At 45.1% G+C, this 26,542-nt stretch overlaps 1 protein-coding gene across 3 annotated transcripts in view; it reads left to right on the forward strand.

Moving 5' to 3' along the window:
* ARHGEF37 (Rho guanine nucleotide exchange factor 37) overlaps window positions 1-26,542 on the forward strand; it is a 55,300-nt gene that overhangs the window by 16,143 nt on the left and 12,615 nt on the right. For all 3 annotated transcript variants that reach the window (XM_055325185.1, XM_055325184.1, XM_055325186.1), the window contains exons 2-9: window positions 1,415-1,611; window positions 2,803-2,926; window positions 11,717-11,864; window positions 20,102-20,301; window positions 21,679-21,809; window positions 22,459-22,563; window positions 25,022-25,132; window positions 25,824-26,153. In XM_055325185.1, the coding sequence (XP_055181160.1) occupies window positions 1,426-1,611; window positions 2,803-2,926; window positions 11,717-11,864; window positions 20,102-20,301; window positions 21,679-21,809; window positions 22,459-22,563; window positions 25,022-25,132; window positions 25,824-26,153 (1,335 nt within the window). In that variant the 5' untranslated portion in view covers window positions 1,415-1,425. The remainder of the gene's footprint in view (window positions 1-1,414; window positions 1,612-2,802; window positions 2,927-11,716; window positions 11,865-20,101; window positions 20,302-21,678; window positions 21,810-22,458; window positions 22,564-25,021; window positions 25,133-25,823; window positions 26,154-26,542) is intronic.

Below are 26,542 nucleotides of genomic sequence, written 5' to 3' on the forward strand. Positions count from 1 at the left end.
TGGCTGCTGGAATACCACATGACCTAGGCTCTAAGGACATCTTCTTCTGGAGACATTTTATTTCTATGGGCACTCAGTAGCATTAGTTCAGAACTGTTTTTGTTAATTTCTCAGCTTTGGGTTACTCAGACCACATGTATAATGTCAATTTGAGCCTAAAACTCCATGAAGGCAGGCCTATTTTTATAAATTTTCAGAGGGGACTTTTTGTCCTCATGTAGGACTCAAACCAAGAGGACTTAATCTTCTGCATGAGCAGGGGACGATGTTTTGACCCACCATTTCACTGGAGTCTTTGGGGGTCCTAGTTCTGTAAAGATCTGTTCCCATCTGAACACCAGCACCGAAGTCCCTGGTTCCCCGAACTTGGCCATGTGCCCCTTTCCCTGCCTACCCCTCCACTTTGGGCCACAACTGCTCAGCTGCTTCAGCTCTGCTTTCCAGTTCCTCTGTTTGGGGGCTCTGCTGTTTCCTTTATTCTCTTGCAAGCCCTGCCAGGGCATGAAAAGGAAGTTGGTAATATGTGATCCAGCGTTTCTAGGATGTTCTCTAGTAGGGAGGGTTTTCAGGCCATGGTATCCACAGGACTGCCATTTGTACTTTTAAGCCTAGATATAAGGCATTGTGGGAGTTTCAGGGAGGGAGAGTCCATCTGGCTGGGAGGATCAGGAAGGGGAAGGGAAGATGAATATCCAAGCATAGAGACACAGGAGGGGGTGGGGCCCGGCAGGTGCAAAAGCACAGAAGCAGGAAATGATTGTGCAGACATAGAGGAAAGCATGCAGCTCCCTTTTGCTGGTGTATGGTCTGGGAAGGGAAAAATGAGCTTGGAGCTGGACCACAGAGCAGCAGGGAGCTAACTGTTTAAGCCTTACAGCACGGAATGCCACGATCACAAGCTTTGTTTCAGGAAGTTTAAGCTGGAAACACCTCCAGGATGCATGGGTGTGGGTGGCAGCAAGAGGTAAAGGGATTTAGACTTGGAAAGATGCTCCTGGAGGCTGTGGAAAGAGCCCAGGGGTCGGTTGTGAGGCCTGAATGGAGTAGTGGGGGGTAGAAAGGAGGTAACCCCTAGGACCCCCCAGGAGAGATGGTGAGGGAGACTCAGCTGAACCAAATAAATCTGAGTCAAGAGCTGGGAAAAAAAAAAAAGAGCTGGGGAAATAAATAGAAGAAAAGCTAGGCAAGCAAGCATATTTGACTCCTCGAAGATAAATCGACAATTATCGGAGCCATGTTCTACCTTTTAAAATTGTTCAGATACCACCCACAAATGCAAATACACAGTTCTTCCTGCAGCATGCAAGCCAGAGATGTTTTTAGGCCACTCGATGAATAGTTGTCTTTGGATGAGAGACAGCAGTGTTCCGGTGGAGTTCCCAAGAGTGAATTGGGATATGTTTGCCTTTCCTAGAACCTGCTGACATGGCTGAACATGGGACTGATGAGCCGTCCTCCAGGACAGGGAGTCCTGATGGAGAAGGTCAGGTCTTGGAGGACAGATCGTTGCTGCATCAGAGGTTGGCTGTCAGGGAGCTCATTGACACTGAGGTCTCCTACCTGCACATGCTCCAGCTCTGTGCCTCGGACATCAGGAGCCGCCTGCAGCAGGTATCTTGGTGGGCTGCACACAACCTTCCTTAGGCAGACATGGCTCTTGGCTTCTGAGACCCCACGTTGGTTTCGGGGGCAGGCTTGATGGAGGGGAAGGTGTGATGGGTGTGAAGCCACCTGGATATAAGCTGTGTAATTTCTGTGTATTGGCCATGCAACATTCAGCAAGGCCTTTGACACACTGGAACCTTAGTGTATTCGTCTGCTACACAGGGAGAGGAATAATCAGCTCAGAGAATCAAGTGAGCTAATGGATAAAATAGTCCTTTATCGAATTTGAAACAGAGTGCTTAAACTGACCTGTATTGTACTTGTCTCATTTAGAAGATGGCAACATGAAGATATTATTGCTATGATGGGTTTTTATACCTCTTCCCCCTGATTTCAGAAATAATAAAGTTCTCTCTATAAAATGTTAAGTATCCCTTAACATGTAAGCTCCATTAGGTCAAAGACTGTTTAGCTCAATAGCCCCAGATCTGGACTCATAAATCAGAGACTTCAATTAGTGTTTCTTGAATGAATGACATACTGAAGTAGGAAATGTGGGAGGCCAAAATCCTCTCCTATTTTACCCTCCAGATATTAGGAGTTTTCTCTGTAGGCATTAAGCAAACAACTATAGATCCTTACTTATTCTAGCAAAAATAAGAGCATACTCTAGAGATTTTTTCTACAGTTAGGTACTTGATTGTGTATCCAGGATACACACACACACACAAACACACACATACACACACAATCTCCTATATATACCTGTGCACATATAAAGATGTCCTGCTGTGGTATTGCCAGTTAATGGTAGCCAGAGTTCAGAAGACTTCTCAAGATAATGGTAGTGAGTGCCCAGTGTGTCGGAGCTGGAAGGAAGCCCAGCTTTCCACCCTCTGTGACAGATAGGGAACTGACAGAAGAAACATGATGGCTACTAGATCTAGGATAAAACACCAATTCAGCTTTCATTTCATGCTGAGCACTCTGTCTCTTCCTCCCTTCTCATAATGAAAACACCTAATTTATGCATCATTGATAAAGTTTTTCAAAGCCTCACAAACATTCTACTGGGGCAGTCTTCCCAAGAGTAATAGGACCCTGAAGGTATGAATGTTCTGGACTGATCTCCAAGGCCCTCAGTTAAGTCATCTGCTCAACTACCAGAGACTCCTATGGCTTCTTTGTTCCTTCCAGCTGCCCCAGGGAGATCTGGATGTCCTGTTCTCAAACATTGATGATGTCATCGAGGTGAATAACAGATTTCTTCATGATCTGCAAGAGACAGAATCCAGGGAAGAGGAACAAGTGCACTTAATTGGTAAGCAAAAGACAGGGCAGTGGTCAGCCCCAGATTCCTGTGGAACTGTCCTCAGCATGTGGGCATTGCTGAACTGTCACCAGAATTTCAGGGTAATATAGCTCAAGGGGGGTTTCTTTTGGGGATCCCTGAAACACAGCATGTCAGAACTGGTAGGACTCTCAAATAATATCCAGCCCAACCCCATTACTTTACAGAGGAGGGAGTTTACTGGGGCGTAAACACAAGGAGAAACTAATTGGTGAATTCAGGTTCCCATTCTTAAGGGTTGACAAGTTAGTGAGAGAGAAGAGAATTTTAGGTAATAATTTGGAATTTGAAGAAAAGAAACAATTGTAGTAACCTTTGGGTATGACAGTAGTTCCAAGAAGAGGACATTTAAACTGAGACCTGAGTATTAGGAAGGAGATACTTAATAAGATCTGGAGGGAGAGCAGAGAGAATGGTTGTGCAAAAGGCCCTGAGGTAGGGATAGGCCTTAGAGTGAAGGACAGACAGAAAGAACCCTGGTGTGGCTCCAGGGGAGTTCGTGAGGGGAATGTGTTAGGGGATAAGATGGAAGAGGCGGAGAAAGACCAGATCATGTAGGGCCTTCTAGGCCATGGTAAGCAGTTTGGATTTTATTCTGAATGGATGAGAAGCCATTGGACAGTTTTGAGCAGGAAACTGATATGGTCTCATTTATGTTTTTTGATGACCTATTTGGCTGTTGTGGACGGTGGGTTGTGAGAGTGGCAAGAGTGGAAGCATGAAAACATCGGGAGCCTTACTGTTACCCTGGTGAGAAATGGTGGGAGTGTATTCATTGTGGAATGGTTAGGATGACCCTGTAGAGCATAAAAAAGGAGGGATGAGTGGGTATAAACCTCACACACCTGTGTCCCTCATTCTCCCCATCTGTTGCCCTGGGGTCACTTGACAAAACCTCAAGGTCAGGGGTTTCTGAGGGGTGTCAGATGGGGAAGTTAAAGGAGTGCCATATAGAAAAGAGGAGGGGGAGGGAAGGGCACCCAGCACAGTACCCACCCAAGTTCCCTGGCCTTTACATCACCGATCTGCCCTTTCTGAGACATGAATGAGCAGGATTAAAAATAACAAACACACACATTTTTTAGAAAGCCCACTGAGTGTTTACTAAAAGCCTAGCACTATTCCACTGTCCACGTATTAACTCATTTCATTGCAAGAACCCTGAAAGGTAGATGCTGTTACCTCATTTTACAGTTGAGGACACTGAGGCACATAGAAGGGAAATAACCTGCTCTAGGTCACACGGCCAGGGATTTGAACTTGGGCATTCCATCTCTGGAGCCAGTGCTCTCAACAGTGGCACTGAATAGCTTCCACGTACTAGAGAATGAGATCAAAGCCTGTGTATTGTATGTTTATTATTCCTTTGAAAATAGAGTTCCTTATTGAAACAGCAATGTGAATGAGTTACCGTTTCCTATAAAAGATAAATGAATACTAAATTAAGGAACAAGACTTTTTTTAAGTATCTGGGTAGATATTCTCAACTTTCATCATTTTATCCTTATTTCTGTTACTCATTACCACTTATTTGAGTGGGAATCAGTATAGCCTCAGGCTGAAGACACGCTAAAGATCTGGGGACCCTGAGGTCAGGTTCTTCTGTTCTGTGGTTTGAAGTTCAGTGTGCTTCCTTTGTTTAAGTGTCCTTGCTTGCAGTCTCTACCTTCCTGGTTGTTGTGCAGCAGTCAGGATGTCACTTTGTTTCCCAGGCATACCTAGTGACAACTCCATTCCCTGCCTCCCTAGTAGATCTGCCAGATAAAATACAGGTCCCAATTTAATTTAAACTTCAGATAAACAATGAATAATTTTTTAGTAGCAGTACATCCCATGCAGCATTTGGGTCATACTTATACTAAACATTTATTCATTGTTTAACTGAAATTTAGTCCTGTACTTTTTTTGCCTCTAATTTGGCAGTCCTATTTCTTGATGTTTACAGAGTCTACAGAAAATAGCCCCCTCATCCTTTGCCCCTGTGGTTAGCCTAAAAGAAGCACAAAGAATCCACGTGGCTCTTCTCTTTGGTGCACTATGTCCTAGGTCACGACTGCCCTCGCTTCTGCCAGCTCTCTATTCCCCATCCAGTCCCCATGCCTCACTGTGCAAGGAAGACCCTTTTTCCAGTCCTGTAGCCATAGCATTTAAAAAAATTTTCAGACCTCAGGCATGACTGTCTTTACCAGGCTTTTCTCCTCCCAGGTGACTTAGTCCCCCATCCTTTTGACCGAGTCCAACACAACTCTGACCTTCCCAGGAGTCCCTACCCTGGGTTGTCTCATCAGAAGGCACCATGCTGTAGCTGGGTACAGTCCAATAGAAATGCAATTCAAGCCACAAATTTAATTGTAAATTTTTGAGTATTTAGAAAATTAAAGAAGCAGGAGAAATTAATTTTAATGATATATTGGATTTATCCTAGTGTGTCCAAACTAACATTTCAGCATGTAACCAATATAAAAATGATTCATGAGCTATTTTACTTCTTTTTTTGTACTAAGTCTTTGAAATCCGGTGTCTTTTGTATTATACACATTGCAATTGAGCTCTTGTATTTCCAGTGCCTAGAAGCCACGTGTAGCTGGTGACTACCACATTTGGGCAGGGTGGGTCTGATGGGTTGGAGTCTGGCTGGCAAGGCTCTGCCGGCCACAAGTTCCTTCATGTCTCTGAGCCTCAGTCTCTGCCTCTTTGAAATGTGCCATTCGTGACTCTGAGTAACATGTCCTAGCTCTTTCATTCTCACAGTACTGTGACTTGTTGATTACTATTAGTATTATCCCCATCTTACTAAAGGAAAGCCTGAGGCTCAGAAAAGTTAAGTAACTTCCCCAAGGTCCCGCAGCTTGACCAGGCAGGGTTGAGCCCTAACTCTTATCCACCCTGCCTCTCCTTCTCATCTTTCCAGTTAATCCTGGCTACGGGTATTCTTCTGATGCTGGGAATAACTTTTTCACTACTGTGACTTGTTTACAGTCTGTGCCCAGAGGACAAGAGGAAAGGAAACATGTCTGTATTTCTGCATTCCTGGCATTCCTGCTCCTTTGGATAGCTGTGCTTTCTGGGAGTTTGCCTTCTTCGGCCCCTGGTCACATGGGTTATGATACAGTTTCTTTGCCATCAGTCACATTCCCGCTGATGCACACTGGGTTAAGGAGAATGTGAGAACCACCCTAGATGTCAAGGCAACGCCGGGGCTCTCTTAGCAGGGAGGGGTTCTGCAGTTGGCTCATCTCTTAGCATGCAGATTCTTGATAGCTACACTTCTGTGTCCTCTTTCCTATCTTCTCCCTCCTTCTGGGGGCTTCTCCTGAGGCATTCTATCTGAGGATTGGCTGGATCAGAACTGGGGAGGAGGACTGGTCCTGGGTGGCAGTCTCATTGTGGAAATCTTTGCTGAAAGCTGGACCACGGTGGGCAAGGCAACATCCCATGCATCTGACGGGGGCCTAGTCCAGGTCAGAGGCTCAGCCTATAGCTTCAGCAGGCAGTAGGGTCAGCTGGGCTTTCTGTGGTCCACAGTTCCCCACCCTCTTTCATGGCTAACACATTTCTCTTCATCCTAATCACTTCCCTCTAGATGGACAACCAAAGACTCTTGTGGGTACTTGAGGTAGTGTTCTTTTTGTTTTTTGTTTTTTTTAAGATTTTATTTATTTATTCATGAGAGACAGAGAGAGAGAGAGGCAGACACAGGCAGAGGGAGAAGGAGGCTCCATGCAGGGAGCCCGATGTGGGATTCGATCCCGGGTCTCCAGAATCACGCCCTGGGCTGAAGGCGGCACTAAACCCCTGAGCCACCTAGGCTGCCCTTGAAGTAGTGTTCTAACAGCCATTCCCATAACCACTTTGGACACCCTAGTTAAGTCTCAATATAGTATAGATCTCTTTTTTATATTAATAGACTACTTTTTATAATACTTTTAGGTTTATTGAAAAATTAAGTAGAGTATACAGAGTAGACTCTATAGTAGAATGTATCCTCACCCCCAGAATTTTGTGCTTTGCCTGCTCTAAAAATCTTCCTATTCATCCCTCCTTCCCCATCACCATTGGTAAACACTGATCTTTTTCCTGTCTCCATAGTTTTGCCTTTTCTATAATATCATATAGGTGGAATCATATAGTAGGAGGCCTTTCCAGAGTGGCTTCTTTCACTTAGCAATATACATTTAAGGTTTCTCCTTTCTTTTCCTGTCTTGATAACTCATTTCTTTTTTCTCTTTTTAATCACTGAATAATATTCCACTGTATGGACATGGCACAGTTGATGGATTTACTTACTAAAGTACATTTTGATTACTTTCACGTTTAGGCATATTCATTTATTTATGAATAAAGCTGTTATAAACCTTGGTGTTCAGGGTTTTTAAAAAATCATCTTTAAACTTCTTTATTGTGGTAAAATCTACCTAACATATATAGTTTGCCATTTTTCCCATATTTAAGTGGGAGTCTAGTGGCATTGAGTATGTCTACATTATTGTGCAACCATAGTCACTGGCCATCTCCAGAACTGCTTCATTATCGTAAATCAAAACTCTGCACCCTCTAAACCACAACCAGCCTCTGGTAACTCCTATTTTACTTTCTGTCTCCGTGAATTTGGCTACCACTAACTCATCAAAGTGTAATCATACAGTATTTGTTCTATTATATTTTGCTCTCACTTAGCATAGTGCCTTCAAAGTTCTTTTTAAACTTTTTAAATTTTGGGATCCCTGGGTAGCGCAGCGGTTTGGTGCCTGCCTTTGGCCCAGGGCACGATCCTGGAGACCCGGGATCGAATCCCACGTCGGGCTCTCGGTGCATGGAGCCTGCTTCTCCCTCTGCCTGTGTCTCTGCCTCTCTCTCTCTCTCTCTGTGACTATCATAAATAAATAAAATTAAAAAAAAACTTTTTAAATTTTAAAATAATTTTAGATTTATAGAAAAGTGGCAAATATAGAGGTCCTGTATAACCCTTGATCTAGTTTCCCCTGATTTTAACATCTCAGATATTCCAAGTACAATTGTTGATACCAGGAAATGAACATCATTGCAATGCTGTTAACGCTACAGACCTTATATTTCACATTTTCCCAGCTTTCCTATGAATGTCTTTTTTTCTGGTCCAGGATCCAATCTAGGTTACCACGTTTCACTTTATTGCCATGTTCTCTTAGCCTTCTTTAGTCTTGTCTGTCCTTTGTGACCACAATACCTCTAAAGAATCTGAGCCAAGTTTGTAGCATAGCCCTCAATTTGAAGTTTTCAGTTATTAATATTGAAATGATTTTATAGATCTTATGAAAGTTTATGGTAGTAAAATATATATTTTATAAATTATAAAAATGTATATTTTATAAACATTTTATATATTTATAAAATTAAAGTGATTTTCATTCTTAAGTTGAGGTTATGCATTTTTGGCAATAACATCATGGCCAGCGTCCTGTCCTCCTTAGTGCCTCAGAACAAGGGCACATGATGTTGCTATGTGTTATTACTTAGAATAATGTTAACTTTGTTTTTTTGTTTGTTTTTGTTATTTTTAGATTTATTTATTCATGAGAGACATAGAGAGAGAGAGAGACAGAGACAGAGACAAAGACATAGGTAGAGGGAGAAGCAGGCTCCATGTAGGGAGCCCAATGCGGAACTTGATCCTGGACCTGGGGATCATGCCCTGAGCCAAAGGCAGATGCTCAACCACCGAGCCACCCAAGACGTCCTGAGTAATGTTAACTTTGATCACATTGTTGGTAGAAGGTAATATCTTCTATGTTTTTCTGCTATAAGGTTACTATTTTCCTCCTTGTAATAAATAGCTTATGGAGAAAAACTTCGATATTATGCAAATGTCCTATTTCATTGTAAACTTTCACCCATTATTTTTAGCATCCAGCAGTGGCTCTTGCTTACAATAATTGTTACTGGTGTTCTCATGGTAATTTCTTTATAGCTTATTCCTTCTACACTTATTTTTTTAAAGATTTTATTTATTTATTCATAGAGATGCAGAGAGAGAGAGAGAGAGAGAGAGAGAGAGGCAGAGACACAGGCAGAGGGAGAAGCAGGCTCCATGCAGAGAGCCTGACGTGGGACTCGATCCAGGGTCTCCAGATCACGCCCTGGGCTGCAGGCGGCGCTAAACTGCTGCACCACCGGGGCTGCCCCCTTCTACACTTATTAATTGCAGTTTTTCTTCTCGCCTATTCACTTGTTCAATTATTTATTTATGTCAATATGGACTCTTGGACATTTACTTTGTTCCATGAGTCAGAATCTAGTACTATCATTATTTATTTTCTTGTTCTGATTGTACCAGTTTTGGCCATTGAGAGCTCCTTCAAGTTGGCTCCCGTGTCCTGTGTCCTGTCAGTATGCCTCTAACAATTTTTGAGTGCATCCTGTTTTCTGACACCACAAGATGTTCCAGGCTCATCTGTATTTCCCTGCCCCATCTTCGGAATCAACCATCTCTCCCAGAAGCCCTGGTTCCCATTTGGGGGGGAATGGTATTTAGACACCAAGCTCTAGGCTGTAGGTGTGCTCATTGCCCCTGGGGTGTCATTGTTGCTTTGCCCTGTCAGCTAATAGAGCTAGGAAATATATACATACTAACGTATGCATATACGCTTATCTATATTTCTTTCTATATCTATCTATCTTTATCTATATATTTAAAACCATGAGTTCAGGGGCACCTGGGCAGCTCAGTGGTTGAACATCTGCCTTTGGCTCAGGTCGTGAACCCGGGGTCCTGGGATCGAGTGCCACATCAGGCTCCCCACGTGAAGCCTGCTTCTCCCTCTGCCTATGTCTCTGCCTCTTTCTCTGTCTTTCATGAATAAAAAACAATGAGTTCATACTGATACCTACAATTCCAGTCCATTCACTCCATGCTCACCTCTCATCCCTTTGATCCTTTCCCATTCCCTCATTCTTTCTACCCCACTCCATCCACCTGCTACAGGTAACCAATCTTATAAATTTCTGATTTAAAAATATGAATACTTCACAGATTTGCCTATTATTCTTGTGCAGAGACTACGCTAACTTTGGTATATGTGCTGCTGAAATCGAGCACTAGAGTGATCTATTTATTTATTTTTAAAAATATTTTGTTTATTTATTCATGAGAGACACACAGAGAGAGGGGCAGAGATGTAGGCAGAGGGAGAAGCAGGCTCCGTGCAGGAAGCCCGACGTGGGACTCGATCCCAGGGCCCCGGAATCACGCCCTGAGCTGAAGGCAGATGCTCAACTGCTGAGCCACCCAGGCGTCCCTAGAGTGACTTATTTATTTTTTTATTTTTATTTTTATTTTTTAAAAAGATTTTATTTATTCATAAGAGACACAGAGAGGGAGAGAGGAAGAGAGGCAGAGACATAGGCAGTGGGAGAAGCAGGCTCCATGCAGGGAGCCTGATGTGGGACTCGATCCTGGGACTCCAGGATCATGCCCTAGGCCGAAGGCAGGTGCTAAACCGCTGAGCCACCCAGGGATCCCAGAGTGACCTATTTAAAACAGAAACCAGATCACCTCTGCTCAAACCTCTCTTATTGCTTCTAGCCACCATTGGAATAAAATCCAAACACTTTACTCTATCTAACCTACCTACTTTGAGGCCCCATGTGATCTGGTGTTAGTTTCTTTTTGTTTTCTCTGCTTTGTGCCCTTGTTTGGTCTGGCTATTCTTGCCTTCTTGCTGTTGTCCTTATGTCCAGGCTTCTCCTGCCTACAGTTTAAAGCCCTTTGCATTTTTCCTTCCGTAAGCCTGGAGTGTAGCTTCCACTATACATTTCCAGGGCCAGGTGGTTCTGGTCTCTGCTAAACATGCACATCTTCATGGAGGCCTTCCTTAAATAGATCTTTCTTTCTTTCTTTCTTTTTTTCTTTTCTTTTCTTTTCTTTTCTTTCTTTTCTTTTCTTTCTTTCTTTTTTGATCTACTACTTTCTAACACCTTCTATTGATTCTTGGTATCATCACCTAACATATGCAGTATATTTACTTATTGTCTGTTTTCCCCACTGGAATATAAGCTCCATTAGGCAGAGGCTTTGTTTTGTTCACAGAGCTTGGAAGAATGCCTGCATATAATCCATAAATAAGCTGTTGGTAAATATTTTGTGAATAAAATTTCTGTCAGGTATTTTTACATGCATTATTTGATTTATTCCTAACAAAACACTAGGAGGTAAATACTGTTTTTATTCCAGTCTATGGATAAGAAAATGGAGGGTCCAGGAAGTCAAGTGCTTGCGCTAGGTTGCGCCACAGGGGAAGGATTGACTGGAGATCTAGCCCTAGTTTTCTCTGACTCCAAAGCCCATATTTGTGACTATCTGTGCTCTGCTAAAGTGTGTCTTTGTAGATTGGAGGTTTGAAGTTGTACTTGTCACACATGGTGATTATAAAGGTATAACACAAGTATACTGTGTTTGCATATGGTTTGTAAACTGTAAGGCAAATATGAGAATTATTAATATTATTGCCATTATGACAGCTACCCTTTATTAAGACTCCCAGTGCACCAGCCTGAAGCTCTGCATCATTCTGTCACTTAATCCTTATGGCAGGCAGCCTTTTGAAAGTGAGATTAAAAAAATGGAAACTCAGGAAGAAAGGGTAACTTGCCCAAAGTGGCAGAACTGGCTAGACCTTTCTCACTCCAGAGCTGAGGGCTTAGCCATCTCACCACCTCTGTGTCCCAAGTAAGGGAACATACAGATATGCCTTTGAGGGCTTCTTATTGCTTTTTCACCATCAGGTAACTTATTCCTGAAATTCCAAGAGGAGTTGGAACAAGTCTACAAGGTCTACTGTGCCAGCTACGACCAGGCCTTGCTGCTGGTGGAGGCCTACCGGAAGGAGCCAGAGCTGCAGCGACAGATCCAGGGCATCATTGAAACAGTGGTGTGAGTAGAATAACCAGTGAGCACTGGCTCCTGCTGCCATTGACCTTGAGGTTGGGAGCTGTCAAGGTCTCACCCCTCCTTGGTGCTGCTCATGCTGCTTCAGGAGTATCTTAGGTTAGGTTGCGGAGACAAACAATTCCCAACTCTCAGTGGCTTCAAATAACAAAGGTTTATACCTTCCTTATGCTCTACTGTGGTTGACTTGAGCCTCTTCTCTCTGCCATCCTCACTTTGGGACCTAAGCTGACATGTGGCCCTCTCTGGATTATTGCCAATTACTGTGGAAAAAGACAAAAGAGCTCTGGAGGGCCTGATGCTGGTAATTAAGTGCTCCAGACTAGAAATGATATTCATCACTTCTCATAATTCATGGGCCAGAACTAATCACATGGCTATGTCCAACCACTGGGAGGCCAGGGTGTGCTACCCTGCCAGGGTGTCCAGAGGTAGAGAAGCAGAAACATTGGGTGAACAGCACTCATGTCTCCCATGGGAAGGGCAGTGAGACGGCGGGAACTATGTGCTGTAGGTGGCAGTGGTGTGAAGCAGGTTTGTATTACCTTGGAAGGCCTTTCTATAGATAGCTGAAAACTGCCCCATGAAACAGAATCAAAACTGCCCTGAGGGGCCTCACTGCCCAGAGCTGGCATCAGTGGGTAGAAGATATTTTTTATTCTTTATTTTTTCAAATATTTTATTTATTCATGAGAGACACACACACACACACACAGAGAGAGAGAGAGAGAGAGAGAGAGGCAGAGACACAGGCAGAGGGAGAAGCAGGCTCCATTCAGGGAGCCGGATGTGGGACTTGATCATGGGTCTCCAGGATCAGGCCCTGGGCCGAAGGCAGCGCTAAACCACTGAGCCACCCAGGCTGCCCCTAGAAGATATTTTTTAAATTAAGATTTTGAACGGATAATAGTTACATAGTTCAAAAGCTTTAAAACATCCACATTTATGCAGCAAAAAATATATATATATTGTGTCCTGTCTAATCAAGTCCCTTCATCCATACAAATACTACTCCCAGCCCTAAAGTAGAGGTAACCACTTGTAAATTGCTTAAGGATCTTTGCAGCGTTCCTTAATACATATAGAGCAAATATAAGTATATACTCTTATTTTACTGCCTTTTTAAAGAAAGTTTATTTTTTTTTTCACTTATCATATGTCTTGGACATCTTCCCATTTCAATATATACATGTATAATACTTTGAATAGCATGTTCTTCTACCACATGGCTGCTCCCCAGTTTATTTAACTAGTCTCTATTAATGGACAGTGGTTTGCTTCTTTTCTTTTGATATTACAGATAGTGTTCAGTGATTATTCATGAGCATATGCCATTTTAGTTAGGTGCAAGTATTTTTTTAAGATTTTATTTATTTATTCATGAGAGACACACAGAGAGAGAGAGAGGCAGAGACACAAGCCGACTCCATGCAGGGAGCCCGATGTGGGACTTGATCCCCAATCTCCAGGATCACTCCCTAGGCCAAAGGTGGTACTAAACCGCTGAGCCACCCGGGCTGTCCAAGTGCAAGTATTTTTTTTTAAGATTTTATTCATTTATTTTAGAGAGAGTGCATGTACATGAGTGAGGGGAGGGGCAGAGGGAGAAAGACTCTCAAGCAGACTCTGTGCTGAGTGCGGAGCTCCATGCGGGCCTTGATCTCTTGACCTTGAGATCATGACCTGAGCAGAAATCCAGAGTTGGATGCTCAACCAACTGAGCTACCCAGGTGCCCCATAGGTACAGGTGTTTCTGTAAGGTAAATGTTCAGACATGGACTTCTTACTCAAAGAAAGTATGTATGGATAATTCTGGTATTGCAAAATTTCCTTCTGTAAGGGCTATACCAGGTTACATTCCTATGAGCAAGATGTGGGTGTCTGTTTCCTCATAGACACACCAGAGTGTGTCATTAAACTTTAGAATATTTGCAACTGAGAGAGGTGACAAATGGTGTCTCAATGTGGTTTCATTTTGCATTTACTTCTTATTATTAAAGTTGGTCATTTCTTTGTATATTTAAAAGTGGTTTATATTTCCTTGTCTGGGATTGTTCTTTTCTATTTCAAAAAGTCTTCTATCTTCCCTCAGGACAAGCTCCCCAAATGGAGATAGATGAAGGTCATTTTCTGATAATCAGAATAGTGTAGGAGGAAGAGAGGCTACTATTATTTCATCTTACTTAGATGTTCCCTTTACACCCAGAGAAAGGCCATGTAGATTTAGATCTTTGGAGATGACATTGCCTCCTGTGGAAGTTCCTACTGCCTCCCCTTCTCCCTTGCCTATCCCCTTAACCCCCTGAAGCCTCCTTTTCAAGTACCCATGTCCTGGCCCCTCCCAGCTGCTCCCCCCCCCGCCAGAGTACATACACTCCCCCCCACTTTTTTTTTTTAAAGACTTTATTTATTTATTCATGAGAGACACAGAGAGTGGGAGGCTGAGACATAGGCAGAGGAAGAAGCAGGCTCCATGCAGGGAGCCCGACGTGGGACTTGATCCTGGGACTCCAGGGTCACGCCCTGAGCCAAAGGCAGACACACTCAACTGCTGAGCCACCCAGGTGTCCCACACTTCCTCCCTTTGGTACATCCTTCCATTGTTCTTACAAATTTAGATTTTTGCAAGGTCACTAAATACATTTCAATAGGAAAGTAGCAGGTTACAAAAATGAGGAAAGCAAGGAGGCGGATGTGGAGCAAAAGGGAGCAGTGGAGACTGCAGCCAACCAGAGCCAACAGATCCTGTGTAGAGACAGACTGCAGCCCAGCCTCTCCCTTGGGCTGCTCTATCGAGAAGCTTTTGTTATGTAAGGGACCATCCCAAAACAGAATGGCTTAAGACAGACATTTATTTGGCTCACGCTGCTGCATGTTAGCAACGTAGCTGGGCTCAGTAGATGATCCTTCTAGCCCTGGCTGCGTACTTCATATGCCTGTCATCAACTGTAGGTCAGCTTTGCTGATCTTGGCTGGGCTCTCTTGTGTATCTGAGACACGTGAGCTGACTCAGCTCTGGTCATACAGCCTCTCATCATCTGGCAGGTGGCCCAGGCTTGTTCACATGGTGGTCACAGGTGAGACAGGGAGAGAGCAGAAGGGAGGGCAGAGGAAGGGGGAGGGGGGCAGGGAGGGACTTTGGAGGTCTTGGCTGGGAATCGGCATGCAGTGACAGACCCAAGGGGTGGAAAAATAGACCCGACTGTTCAAAGGGAGGAGCTCCGAAGACATATTCAAAGTGTGTGGATACAACAGTAGCCACCACAACAAAGGATGTGAATACAGAGAGTCGAATAATTACAGCCCTAGTTTACAAACCATCTGCCTCAGTTGCCGTGTAGGAATATGAATCCACTGTGGCCAGATCCTCTTGACTTTTTGAAAGAAGTCAGAAACTTTGATATAACATCTCCCAGGTGCCAAATACTGGCATTTAGCTCAGACATGTTGGAAGCACTGTCCAGGGGCCCTGGTTGGCACAGAGGCTGCTGTTTGTCATGCTTTCCACACTCTGGTCTTTCCCAGCCAGACCAGTCCAGGCTTTTTCATGGGCCCTGGTGCCACAATGCCCAGTGGCCAATCTGACTCTGCCAAGGTGAATATAATTCACCTTGGCAGAGCCATTTCATGTCTCAGAACCTGGTTTCCTTGTGTGTAAAGGGGGCATAATAACTATACCTCATTGGGGTATGGACTCATGGTACCCAAATGACACTGTAAACCCCAGTTGTCTTGTCTAGGCAGGGGTTGTATTTCTCTGAAACCACACTGTGGCTCTCGGCTCTACTGGTTTCAATGCTCCTTTTTAAAAAAGAATTTTCTTTATTTATTTTTGAGAGAGAGAGAGAGAGAGAACAGCAGGGGGAGCAGCAGAGGGAGAAGCAGGCTCCCTGCTGGGAGCCTGATGCAGAGCTCAGTTCTAGGACCCCAAGATCATGACCTGAGCCAAAGGCAGATGCTTACCTTTTTTTTTTTTTCTAAGAGAGGGAAAGAGAGGGAAGGAGGGAAGGGTTGAGGGTAGTGGCAGAATGAGAGGGAGAGAAAGAATCTTAAGGAGGCTCTACACTCATCACAGAGCCCTATGAGGGCCTCAATCTCATGACCCTGAGATCATGACCTGAGCCAGAATCAAGAGCCTCATACTCAACCGAGCCACTAAGGTGTCCCTCAATGCTCCTTTTTTATAACAAACATTAAATTATCATCCTGACATATAGTCTTGAAATATATATATGTGTATATGTATATATATGTGTGTGTGTGTGTGTATATATATATTCTACATATATATATAGAACTGGAAAAAATCAATATACTGGCTTAACTGTAATAAAAAGGAGAAGTAAAAGGAAAATAATGTCTAATAAAGTGATATTATTTCAGTGTGCAAATGCTTGGGCACCACTACCCGAGAAAATCTAACGAAGCAATCAGATGCTGGCACCTACTTATAATAAAGAAGTTTGGATTCAAGGAAGGAAAAGTCAGAAACCATTCCCCATAAGAAGTATCAAAAAAGGAAAGAGCAGAGAATGTGCATGCCCTAGCATGACAAGTAGCAATGAGAGCAAATTTGACCTCCTGGTGTATGATAAGGAAAAGAACGAAACAATATAAATGACGTAGGGATAACATTACATTCTAGGGGGCAGAGGATGTGAGGAAGTAGGATGTATGATGTTCTTGCAGATGATCTGGGTCTTGTTTATGAAAGGTAGCATCCTGAAAATTTCCAGCGTTGTGGTAAGTAGATGGAATTGAAGTGCCACAAAAAAAATCCCAGTTCTTGAAATCGCAATTGCAATCTTGAGGCATTTGTTCAGTCTGTGTATGCTCACAGGGACATAGGAGACACAGCACTGTTGTCCATGATGCAAGGCTGACCTTGCAGATGGCCTGCTGCTCTGGTCCCTGCCCACTGAGTGCCTAGAACAGCCCAGTGCCTGCACATTTCCACCATGCCCTCAATGAGAGCCTGTGCTCTAAAGCTGCACCAGGAATGCCATTCTTCCTGCCAGCATTGCTTTTCAGCTATCTCTTGAAACAATAATCCTGGCTTTCTTGTGTGATCATGGGACTCTTTCTGGAGCTTAGCCAACTGGAATCACCACACCAACTATGAAGTGGTCTTTCTCATCCAGTCAGGATGGATGATACCATCTAATCAGATTCTTAGTGATTCCAAAATGCATGCTGCCCCCTACCCTTTATTTGGGTGGGTGAGTGGGTGGAGTGTTTAATTTATCCTGTCTCTTAATGCAGCTCCTGCATTAAGGGGGTCAAGGGCTTGCCCTGGCAGGAGGCAGAAGTTCTGCAGCTAGCAGCAGGGAAGAGACTGGCCTGCAGAGGCAAGCACAAAGCACCCACAGTTTCAGAATGATGGCTGGGGCAGTGTTCGGAGAAGGCAGAGAGTCTTTGTTTTCCTTCATTGGCAATCTTGGCAATCTTTGTTTTAAATATAAAAGTAATGTATGCTTACTGATAAAAAGGGACTATTCAAACAAACACAGATATATAAAGAAAGAGTAAAAAAGTCCATCATCCCTTGGTCTCACATTTCCTCATCCCTCCACCTGATAGTTAACCTTTTCTATCCAGACTTCCTTCTGTTCATTTACAGACAGACAAGATGGATGGAAAGGAAGTAAGGGAGAAATTTTAAGGGACTCCTATTACACATGCTTTTTTAGAACTTACTTTTTCATTTTTTATAAAGATCTTATTTGTTTATTTTAGAGGGAGAGGGAGAGGATGTGGGAGGAGGAGCAGAGGAAGAAAGACGAGTAGACTCTACACTCAGGACAGAGCCCGATGCGGGCCTGATCCCACAACCCTGAAATCATGATGTAACCTGAAGTGAAGAGTCAGACACTTAACCAACAGATCCACCCAGGCACCTCAGGAACTTACTTTTTCACTTTTTCACATAACCATGGTTATAAATATCTTTTCACGACCCTAGGAGTAGTTCTACTGTGTTCTTGTTAATGGCAGCACAGTTCCTTTCCAGGGTGGCTCACAGACTATGGTCTTTTAATGACGAAGCCCCTGCGGATAGGTATCTGGTTTGTTTCCAGTTTTTTACTGTGATAGAGTTGCTGGTAACTTCTGCTTTTATCTTTGCTCCCTTGAGTTGACATTTCTGTGGATAAATTTCTGGAGTAGGATGATGGAACAAAGGATTTGTACATTTCACAAATTGCTAAACTGCTCTTCAAAAAGAATTTACCAATCACTGCTCCCACCAAGAGAATATAAGTGGGCCTATCTCCCTGTACCCACCCAGCTCTGGGAATTATCTATCTTTCTTTACTTTGCTTTGGCTTTTCTTTTCTTTTCCTTTCTTTTTATTGAAGTTCGATTTGCCAGCATATGGTATAATACCCAGTGCTCATCCCATCAAGTCTTTTCTTTTTTTTTTCCTTTGTTTTTTATTTTCTTTCTTTTCTTCTCTTTTTTCTTCTTTGTTGGGGAAGGGGGATTATCTTTTAATTTGTGTTGCCTATTTGACATGCCGCTTAAAAAATTTTCTTCAGGGCTGCCTAGGTGGCTCAGTGAGTTAAGCATCTGACTCTTGATCTCAGCTCAGGTCTTGAACTCGGGGTCGTGAGTTCTAGCTCCATGTTGGGCCTACTTAAAAAAAAATTTTTTTCCCCTCCAGATTACCTTAGAAAAACTGTAAACATAAAAGGCTGCCATGATTCTGTTGTGACTCCTTGATAATTGTGGAGAACTGTGATCATCTCTTTGAAGACCCCCTGTGCTCTTATTTGTGGAGTGACGGCTGTCCCCATGAGGCAGTTGGCCCTTTCCCATGGAAAGTAAGCCCAGAGGACAGAGTTTTGCAGATATCTGGTGACTTTCCATCTCCCCTGCCATGGTCAGCCAAGTGCTAGGAAACCCGTGGTGAGAGCAGATGGTCAGCGTAGGCATGTCCTGACAGGTAATCCTACCCCTGCCACTCCCCTAACACCCCACAGCTAATGAGGAGCACCCACCTGCTCTGCCTATTCTTAGCCTCACGACTGCTTTCCTGGATATTTGGACCGGAAATATTTCCTTAGGAGGAAGAGCAAGAGGCAAGGGTACCATGGAGAGGGGGCCAGAGAATGGCTGTGAGCAGCATCTGTGAGTCTTCTTGGAGGAGGAATGCTTAGACACTGAAGCTTGAAACTTCTTGAAAGGCAGATCTGAGGGCCACTGGTCATGATCAAGGGAAGACTAAGGGAGCCTTTCCCCAGACGCCATTGACTTGGGCACTCTTTCTGCAAATCCCAGACAGGAGCAAGAAAGGAACTAGAAGTAGTCGTTCACTTATCAGTAGTGCATCTGGAAGGGATCTTGACACTACTCATTCTTGGGTTTTGTTTTTTTACTTTTTTCAGTGAAAATTTTCACACTTGTAGAAAAATAGAAGAATGTAATAAATATATACCAGTCTTTAAAATTAATCAATGTTAACATTTTGCTTCATCTATTTTTAAGCTAAACTATTTTAAAGACAAATAATAGACATCATGACCTTTTACCTTTAAATACTTTAAATGCATCTCTATAAACTTAGAATTCCTGTGGTTTTTTTTTTAAACTTTCAACTTTTAAAGCTGCAGAACCATTTTATTGAATGAAATATCAGATGGATGTCCAGCATACAGAGTTGTGCTTGGGACATAGTCCAGTGGATATGTCACACAGGCAGTTGACTGTGTGAGTCTGGTGCTCTGGACAGAAACTGGAAATGGAGGTCTGGGTTGGGGATGTGTTTAGAGTCATAGGACTAAATGAACTCAGTAAGAGAGTGAGCCGAGGTGGGTGAAGGTTCTAGGGCACTCTGGCATTGGAGCAAGTCTAGCAGAGGAGGCCAAGAGAATGGCCCATGGAACAGGAAGAGCAGGACCAAGGGTACCTCTGGGGCTAGAAGAAGAAAGTGTTTCAAGAGCAGGGATTAATCAGCTGTGTCTGCTGCTGAGAAGCCAAGGAGGCAGAGGACAGAGAACTGATCATTACATTTAGTACAGATGGGGGACCAGGGCCCAGAACTAGCAGTGCCTGTCTAGCATCTAGATCTCCCGCATTATAGATGAGGAAACAGAACCACATAAGGAGGTTGACTTGCCTGAGAGCACACAGTGAGTTAAATGGCAGAGCTGGGCCTAGAGCCCAGGGCTCCTGGTGCCCAAAAGGGTGGGCTTTCCCTACCTAACGCCAGCCTTCTCCCTCAGGCCACAAGCTGGGCCCTCAGGCCTCAGTTTCTTACTGGTAATCCCTCTGCAGAGGATTACCAAGTACCCATTGCTGCTGCAGAAAATCCTGGAGAACACAGTCCCTGACGCCAGTGCCTACCCTGTACTTCAGAGGGCTGCCTCTGCCCTCCAGGACGTGAACACCAACATCAATGAGTACAAGAGGCGCAAGGAAGTGGGTAAGGACTTGGGGGATTTAGGGGCTATATCAGTAAGAATGCTTCCAGCTACAAAAACACTAATCTCAAACTATCTTCATTAATAAAGTAAATGTAGTGGCTCCTGTAACCTCAAGTCTGGAGGTAATAGGATTTTAGGTAGGGTTTGATGAGGGTGCTGGCTCCATTTCCCTATAACTCTCTCATCTGGGCTCTTTACTGTGTGTCAGCTTCATCTTTAGGCTGGCCTCCCTCGTAATAGTAAATGACTATTGCTGTTCTAATACTCATATCTGCACACCACCACCACCCCACGCACCCCCAGCATAAAACAGGGCCTTTCTTCGACTGACATTCAGATAGGTCCCATTTGGGTCATGTGCTCACCCTGAACCAATCACCATGGTTAGGGGAATGTCATGAGCTGATTGGTTAGGGTAATGTCATGAGCCGATTGGTGTAGACCTGGCTTATGTATTATTCTTGGAACCAATGACTGTGGCCAGGGGGTTGGGACTATATGAATTGATTTATCCCAGCTAGCACCCACCTCCTGAACCAAAGTAAGATCAGTCCCATGCAAACCACATGGGTGTTATGCTGTGGAGGAGAAATGAATACCAAGGAATCCAAGAGATGTGTATATACCTTGGGAAGGGCAGCTAGTGCGTGGGGAACTCTGTCTCCCAGATTGTTAAAACAGAAAGGTTTGGAAAATGAAGCAGTGTCCCAAGTAGAGAGTAAACTCACTTGCACGACCTATACAGTATAATAGTGATAATTTAGCTCATGATTACTAAGGGCTGTGACACATCTTTCATTCATTATCTGGTTTGATCCTTAGCTACCCTCCGGGGCTGGCAGTGGCAGCCCCATCTCACAGGTCAAAGGAAAGCTTAAATCATTTGCTCCAGATCATAGAGCCGGTGAAAGGCAGAGCCGGGTTTCACACTCAGGCCCAGGGTGGTGTGACGGATCAGTGAAAGGCCCTGCACCAGGAGTGGGGAAGCGTGGTTCCTAGCCTGGCCTGGCTGACCATGGCCAAGGAGCTTCAGGCCAATCATCTCTCTCTTGAGTTATTTAGAAAGTCCATTCAGACCCACTGTCTTATGTGATCCACCTGGCAATCATGTAAGGTAGCCGGTCTCATTGTACAAATGAGGAACAGCCCCAAGAAGTGGCGCCTTGCTAAAGTCAAGCAGACAGGCAGCTGTTCCGCCAGAGCTCACACCTTGGAACAAGCCCTGGGCTTTTCCTCTACAAGTTGGGGTTCTAACAGGCGTGCCACTGATGTTTGAGAAGAGAGCCCAAGTAGATGCCTAGCCAGGCATATCTGGGCTGCCTGCTTTCCTGGGTCAGCTTTGGTCCCCATGCCTTGACTCTCCTCTGTTGGCGCAGCCTCCAAGTACACCAAAGTGGAGCAGCTGACCCTCCGGGAGCGGCTGGCCCGCCTCAACACACACACCCTCTCCAAGAAGACCACTCGGCTGAGCCAGCTGCTGAAGCAGGAAGCAGGGCTCGTGCCCAAGGTGAGCGTGGATGGAGAAAGGGTAGCATCCCAGTCATTCCACAGGGGCAGGTGGCTTAGATTACTTTCAGAGATGAGGAAGCTGAGGCTAAGGGACTAAAATGACCTCTGAGCACTGCGTCACCAGGCAGAGGCCAGGGCAGGACTTTCTCCACTGTATCCTGTGCTACTATTTCTCTGAGTTTCTTTTTACGCAGATAGGAGAGCTAATCTCGGGTCCCGGCAAGGAACCGGCCTGGACTAGCTACTAGTAGCTAGTTCAGGTTGATGGAGTACTTACTCTAAATCAGGCATTATTTGATCAACACAATGAAATAGGTGTTTTTATTACCCCATTTGCAGAAGAAGAAACAGACTTGGGGAGAGTAAAACACTTGCCCAAGGTCACACAGCTAGGAAGCAAGTGAACCAGGACTCATATGCTCATATATCTGATTCCGTGGCCTGAGTACAAAACCATTAAGTTGTACTCACTGCCTCTAACCGTCCCACTCATCTTTAGGGCTGGAGGACCTGGTTTTGATGGGTGGGGCTGTGGAAAGGTGGTCCCCAATGAGAGCTTGGGACATGGCCATGAGTGTATACTACTCCCCTCCTCCCTCCCCAGGCATGGATATTCTCTGCTCTCACAAACTTCACTCTCCTCTCAGACAGAAGACAAGGAATTTGATGATTTAGAAGAGAGGTTCCATTGGGTGTCGCTGTGTGTGACGGAGATGAAGAACAATATGGCTGTCTACCTGGATAATCTGGAGGTGAGATCCTGCAGTTAATAATGGCTGGGCTGGGCTGGGTCCCCTAGGCAGGAGGCATGCAGGGCCCATCTGCCAAGCTGGTAAAAGCACCAGCTGCAGGAACCAAATGGATGTGGTCACCCAGTCTCTGGCTGCAGGTCAGAAGAAGGGCCACAGGCAAGCACTCCCCAGTTTCTGAACTCATTGAGCTCTTAGGGGGTAAGGTTCCCACTGGCCAGGATTAAAATTCACTGGGGTCTGAACCCTCCAGAGGGACCCTGCCAGTCTGGCACCTGGAGCAGGTAACAAACTCAGGTGCCTGAAAGAGTCAGGCAGGTAATATTATTAAGTGAAATGTGCAGGTGTCTGAGGCTTAATGTGTGACCAGTTGTTTATGAGACTTTACAGTAGAGTTAAATACATAATAATATTTAGAATTTGACTGACTGAATGTATGGATGAATCAGATCTAAAGGGGCAGCTGTTACTTGGCTTAGAGAAGCTGTTGCTGTTTGGGAATCTGGAGCCAGGGTAGCCAGTTCTGATTTTAGGGGGAAAAAAACAACTTTCAGATGAAATCTCATGATCTGTCCATGTGAGCAACAAATTAGATGAAAACTTAAATGCTATACAGGCCCAAGAAAATGTAGCCCGCAGGAAACCAGCTTGCATGCCATCCAGCTCAACATTTTCCTTGTGCCAAAATCCTCCTTCACTTTTGTCATCGATGCTGACTCATTCCATCCCTTTCGTCCCTTCCTGTGGTTCTCAGTCATGTCCATTTGCACAAAGCAGCTTGGTCAGATGATAACAGGCTCTTTGGATAATGGGATTTGGGGTAGCCTTCCAGGAAGTGTGGAAAATGAGACAGGTCATAGTTGCAGGCCCGTCTGTGAGGGGCAGGTCCCCCTGCTTGTTCCTGCTCCATCCTGGGCCCCCCAACAGAAGGCAGCAGGATCCTGTCACAGTACAGCGAGACAGGAGGGGAAGGCTCTCAGAGCCCACAAGAGAGAGGATGGAGAAGCCATGAGAGAGAAAGCAGAGGCACGTGGGAGACACATCTGGCTTTGCAGAGTAGGACAGGTATTTGGAAGCATTAGGCTATGTTTCCCCGGATGCAGGCTTACATGACAACACAGTGTAGTTGTAGAAGCCCATAGCAAGCACATGACTCCCTTTAATCCTCTGAGTCCAGGAGAAGCTTCTTGTTTTGTTTTAACATTTTATTTAGTCATTAGAGATAGCAGGAGCAGGGAAGAGGGGCAGAGGGAGAAGCAGACTTCCTGCTGAGCAGGGACCCCAGTGTGGGGCTGGATTCCAGGGTCCTGGGATCATGACCCTAGCCAACGGTAGATGCTTAATGGTCTGAGCCACCCAGGCATCCCCAGGAGAAGTTTCTTTTGCTGGTATCTCTTTAACACAGGCAGAGCCAGTCTTGGATTGGGTGTTGTCTGCAGGCAGTGACATCCAGACAGAACTTAATGACATTGTTTGTTTTGATAGCAATTATTCTTTTTTTTAAAAAAAGATTCTAATTTATTCATTCATAAGAGACACAGAGGGAGAGGCAGAGACATAGGCAGAGAGAGGAGAAGCAGGCTCCATGCAGAGAGCCTGATGTGGGACTCGATCCCAGGACTCTGGGATCACGACCTGAGCCAAAGGCAGATGCCCAACCACTGAGGCACCCAGGCAGACGCCTTATAGCAATTATTCTTTTTTTAAAAAAAATATTTATTTATTCATGAGAGAGAGAGAGAGAGAGAGACAGGCAGAGGGAGAAGCAGGCTCCATGCAGGGAGCCTGATGTGGGACTCGATCCTGGGTCCCCAGGATCAGGCCCTGGGCTGAAGGCAGCGCTAAACTGCTGAGCCACCCAGGCTGCCCTATAGCAATTATTCTTACATGCCTATTTATGCAGTTATTGCTGGTTGCCCGTTGTGGTAATGTCATAAGGTGATTTAAAAAAAATACATTGAGGGATCTCTGAGTGGCTCAGCAGTTTAGCGCCTGCCTTTGGCCCAGGGCACGATCCTGGAGTCCTGGGATCGAGTCCCACGTCAGGCTCCCAGCATGGAGCCTGCTTCTCCCTCCTCCTGTGTCTCTGCCTCTCTCTCTTTATGTCTATCATAAATAAATCTTTTAAAAAATACATTGATATAAATAGGAATGGTTAGTTGATTTCAAGTATTAATAGAATATGTGGACTATGGACATGGCAGTAAAATCACAAAAGTGATATGCAAACACATGAAGTTTGGGAAGCATTGGAATCAGGAGAAAGATGTTGGTTCAGTTTAAGGAAGAACATTCTAATCACCCAAGATGTGCAAGGATGGAAGAGGCTGGGTGCTTCCCTCTCACGGTTGGTGTGCAGAGAGCCCAGAAAATCTCTTCGGGAGTGGGGGTGGGAGGTATAGGTGCAAGAGGGCTACGATGGGTCCTGATTGGCCGTCTCTCTCGTTTGCTCTGGGTCCAGGCTTTCCTCCGTTTCAGGCCCCAGGAATACGATCTGGACATCCCTGGGGGGCCTGTGGTACAGTACTGCAGCCTGATGAGAGAACTCCAGCTGCAGGCCTTCCCACAGTTCGTGAGTGGAGCTTCTCCTTTCCCCTTTCTTGGTGAGACAGGTGATAGAGGGCGTTAAGAATATTTAGGGGCCTCCTGGCTGACTCAGTCAGTAGAGCATGCAACTCTTGATCTCAGGGTCGTGAATTTGAGCCCCAGTGGATTGTCACATCTGTAACCACCCAGAGTAGTCAGCAAAGCGGGGATTATTATTAATGCATTTTACTGATAAAAATAGCCCCAGCTGATGTTTGTTGTGCCTCACTATCTGCCAGGCAGATAAGCTGCTCAGCCCTTTACGTTCCTCATCTCTTTTAATCCTCACAACACAGCTTATAGGGTAGATGCTGGTAAGAGTCTCATTCTGCAGGCAAGAGCTAGAGGCCAAGAGACGATGACTTCCTAAGTTATTCAGATGGTCAGTGAGTAGATGAGATCTGATCCCCAAAGACTGTGTTTGTGATCACCACTCTACAAAATCTCTTAAGATCCGTGTGCAGATGTTAGGAAGTGCCAGGCACTCTGCTAAGCTCATATATGCACTATCCCCATTTTTCAGATGAGTGTGTTGAGGCACAAGAAAGATAACATGCAAGAGGTCAGAGCTAGTTGGTCGGTGTGGGACTGGTGCTACCTAGGTCCCAAATCCCGTTCTCCCAGTGCCTACCCTTTGCCACCTCCTTCCCCAGCCCCAAGCTCACCTCTCCCCACAGAAGCAGCGGCTGGAAGGCCTGGTGTGGCAGCCATTGTGCAGCCTGGCTAAAGCCCTGGCTGGCCCTCAGAACCTGATCAAGAAGCGTCTGGACAAACTACTGGACTTCGAGAGGGTGGAAGAGAAGCTGTTGGAGGCGGGCAGCGTGACATACGAGGAGCAGGAGGCCCGGCACACGTACCAGGCCCTCAACTCCCTCTTAGTGGCTGAGCTACCACAGCTTAACCAGCTGGCCATGCACTGGCTGGGCCAGATCCTGTGCACGTTCGTGGGCCTCCAGCGGGACCTTGCAAAGCACGTGCTGCAGAGGGCAGAGGGCAGCTTGGCCCAGGTGAGGCCTCTGGGACTGGGGCTCCTCTGCAGAATAGCCAGGCAAGGCCTCATAGCGCCTTCAGCCAGCTGTTGGCATGGGCTGGGATGGAGTGAGATTAGGCCATCAGGTGCTCAGGAGGTGGCCCCAGACACCTTCTGGATCTCTCTTGTGCCAGTTCTCCCTGCACTAGTGGAATCAGATCATGAAAGCAAGGATAGAACTGGAACTCCAGGCCATTCATGGGCTCTGGGATTCAGAAGCAAAAGGCTCGGCTGGGAAAATAGCAGACCTTGGGGTCAATCCTTGGAGTGTATTAGAAGTTGGTGACAGAGGCCAGGCCCCTTCTACACAATCAGGGGTAAATGTCTCCAGCTGGTGTTCCTGCCTACTTCTAGAAGCTGCGTCTT

This window comes from Nyctereutes procyonoides, unplaced genomic scaffold, assembly GCF_905146905.1.
Source record: "Nyctereutes procyonoides isolate TBG_1078 unplaced genomic scaffold, NYPRO_anot_genome, whole genome shotgun sequence".
Lineage (NCBI taxonomy): Eukaryota > Metazoa > Chordata > Mammalia > Carnivora > Canidae > Nyctereutes > Nyctereutes procyonoides.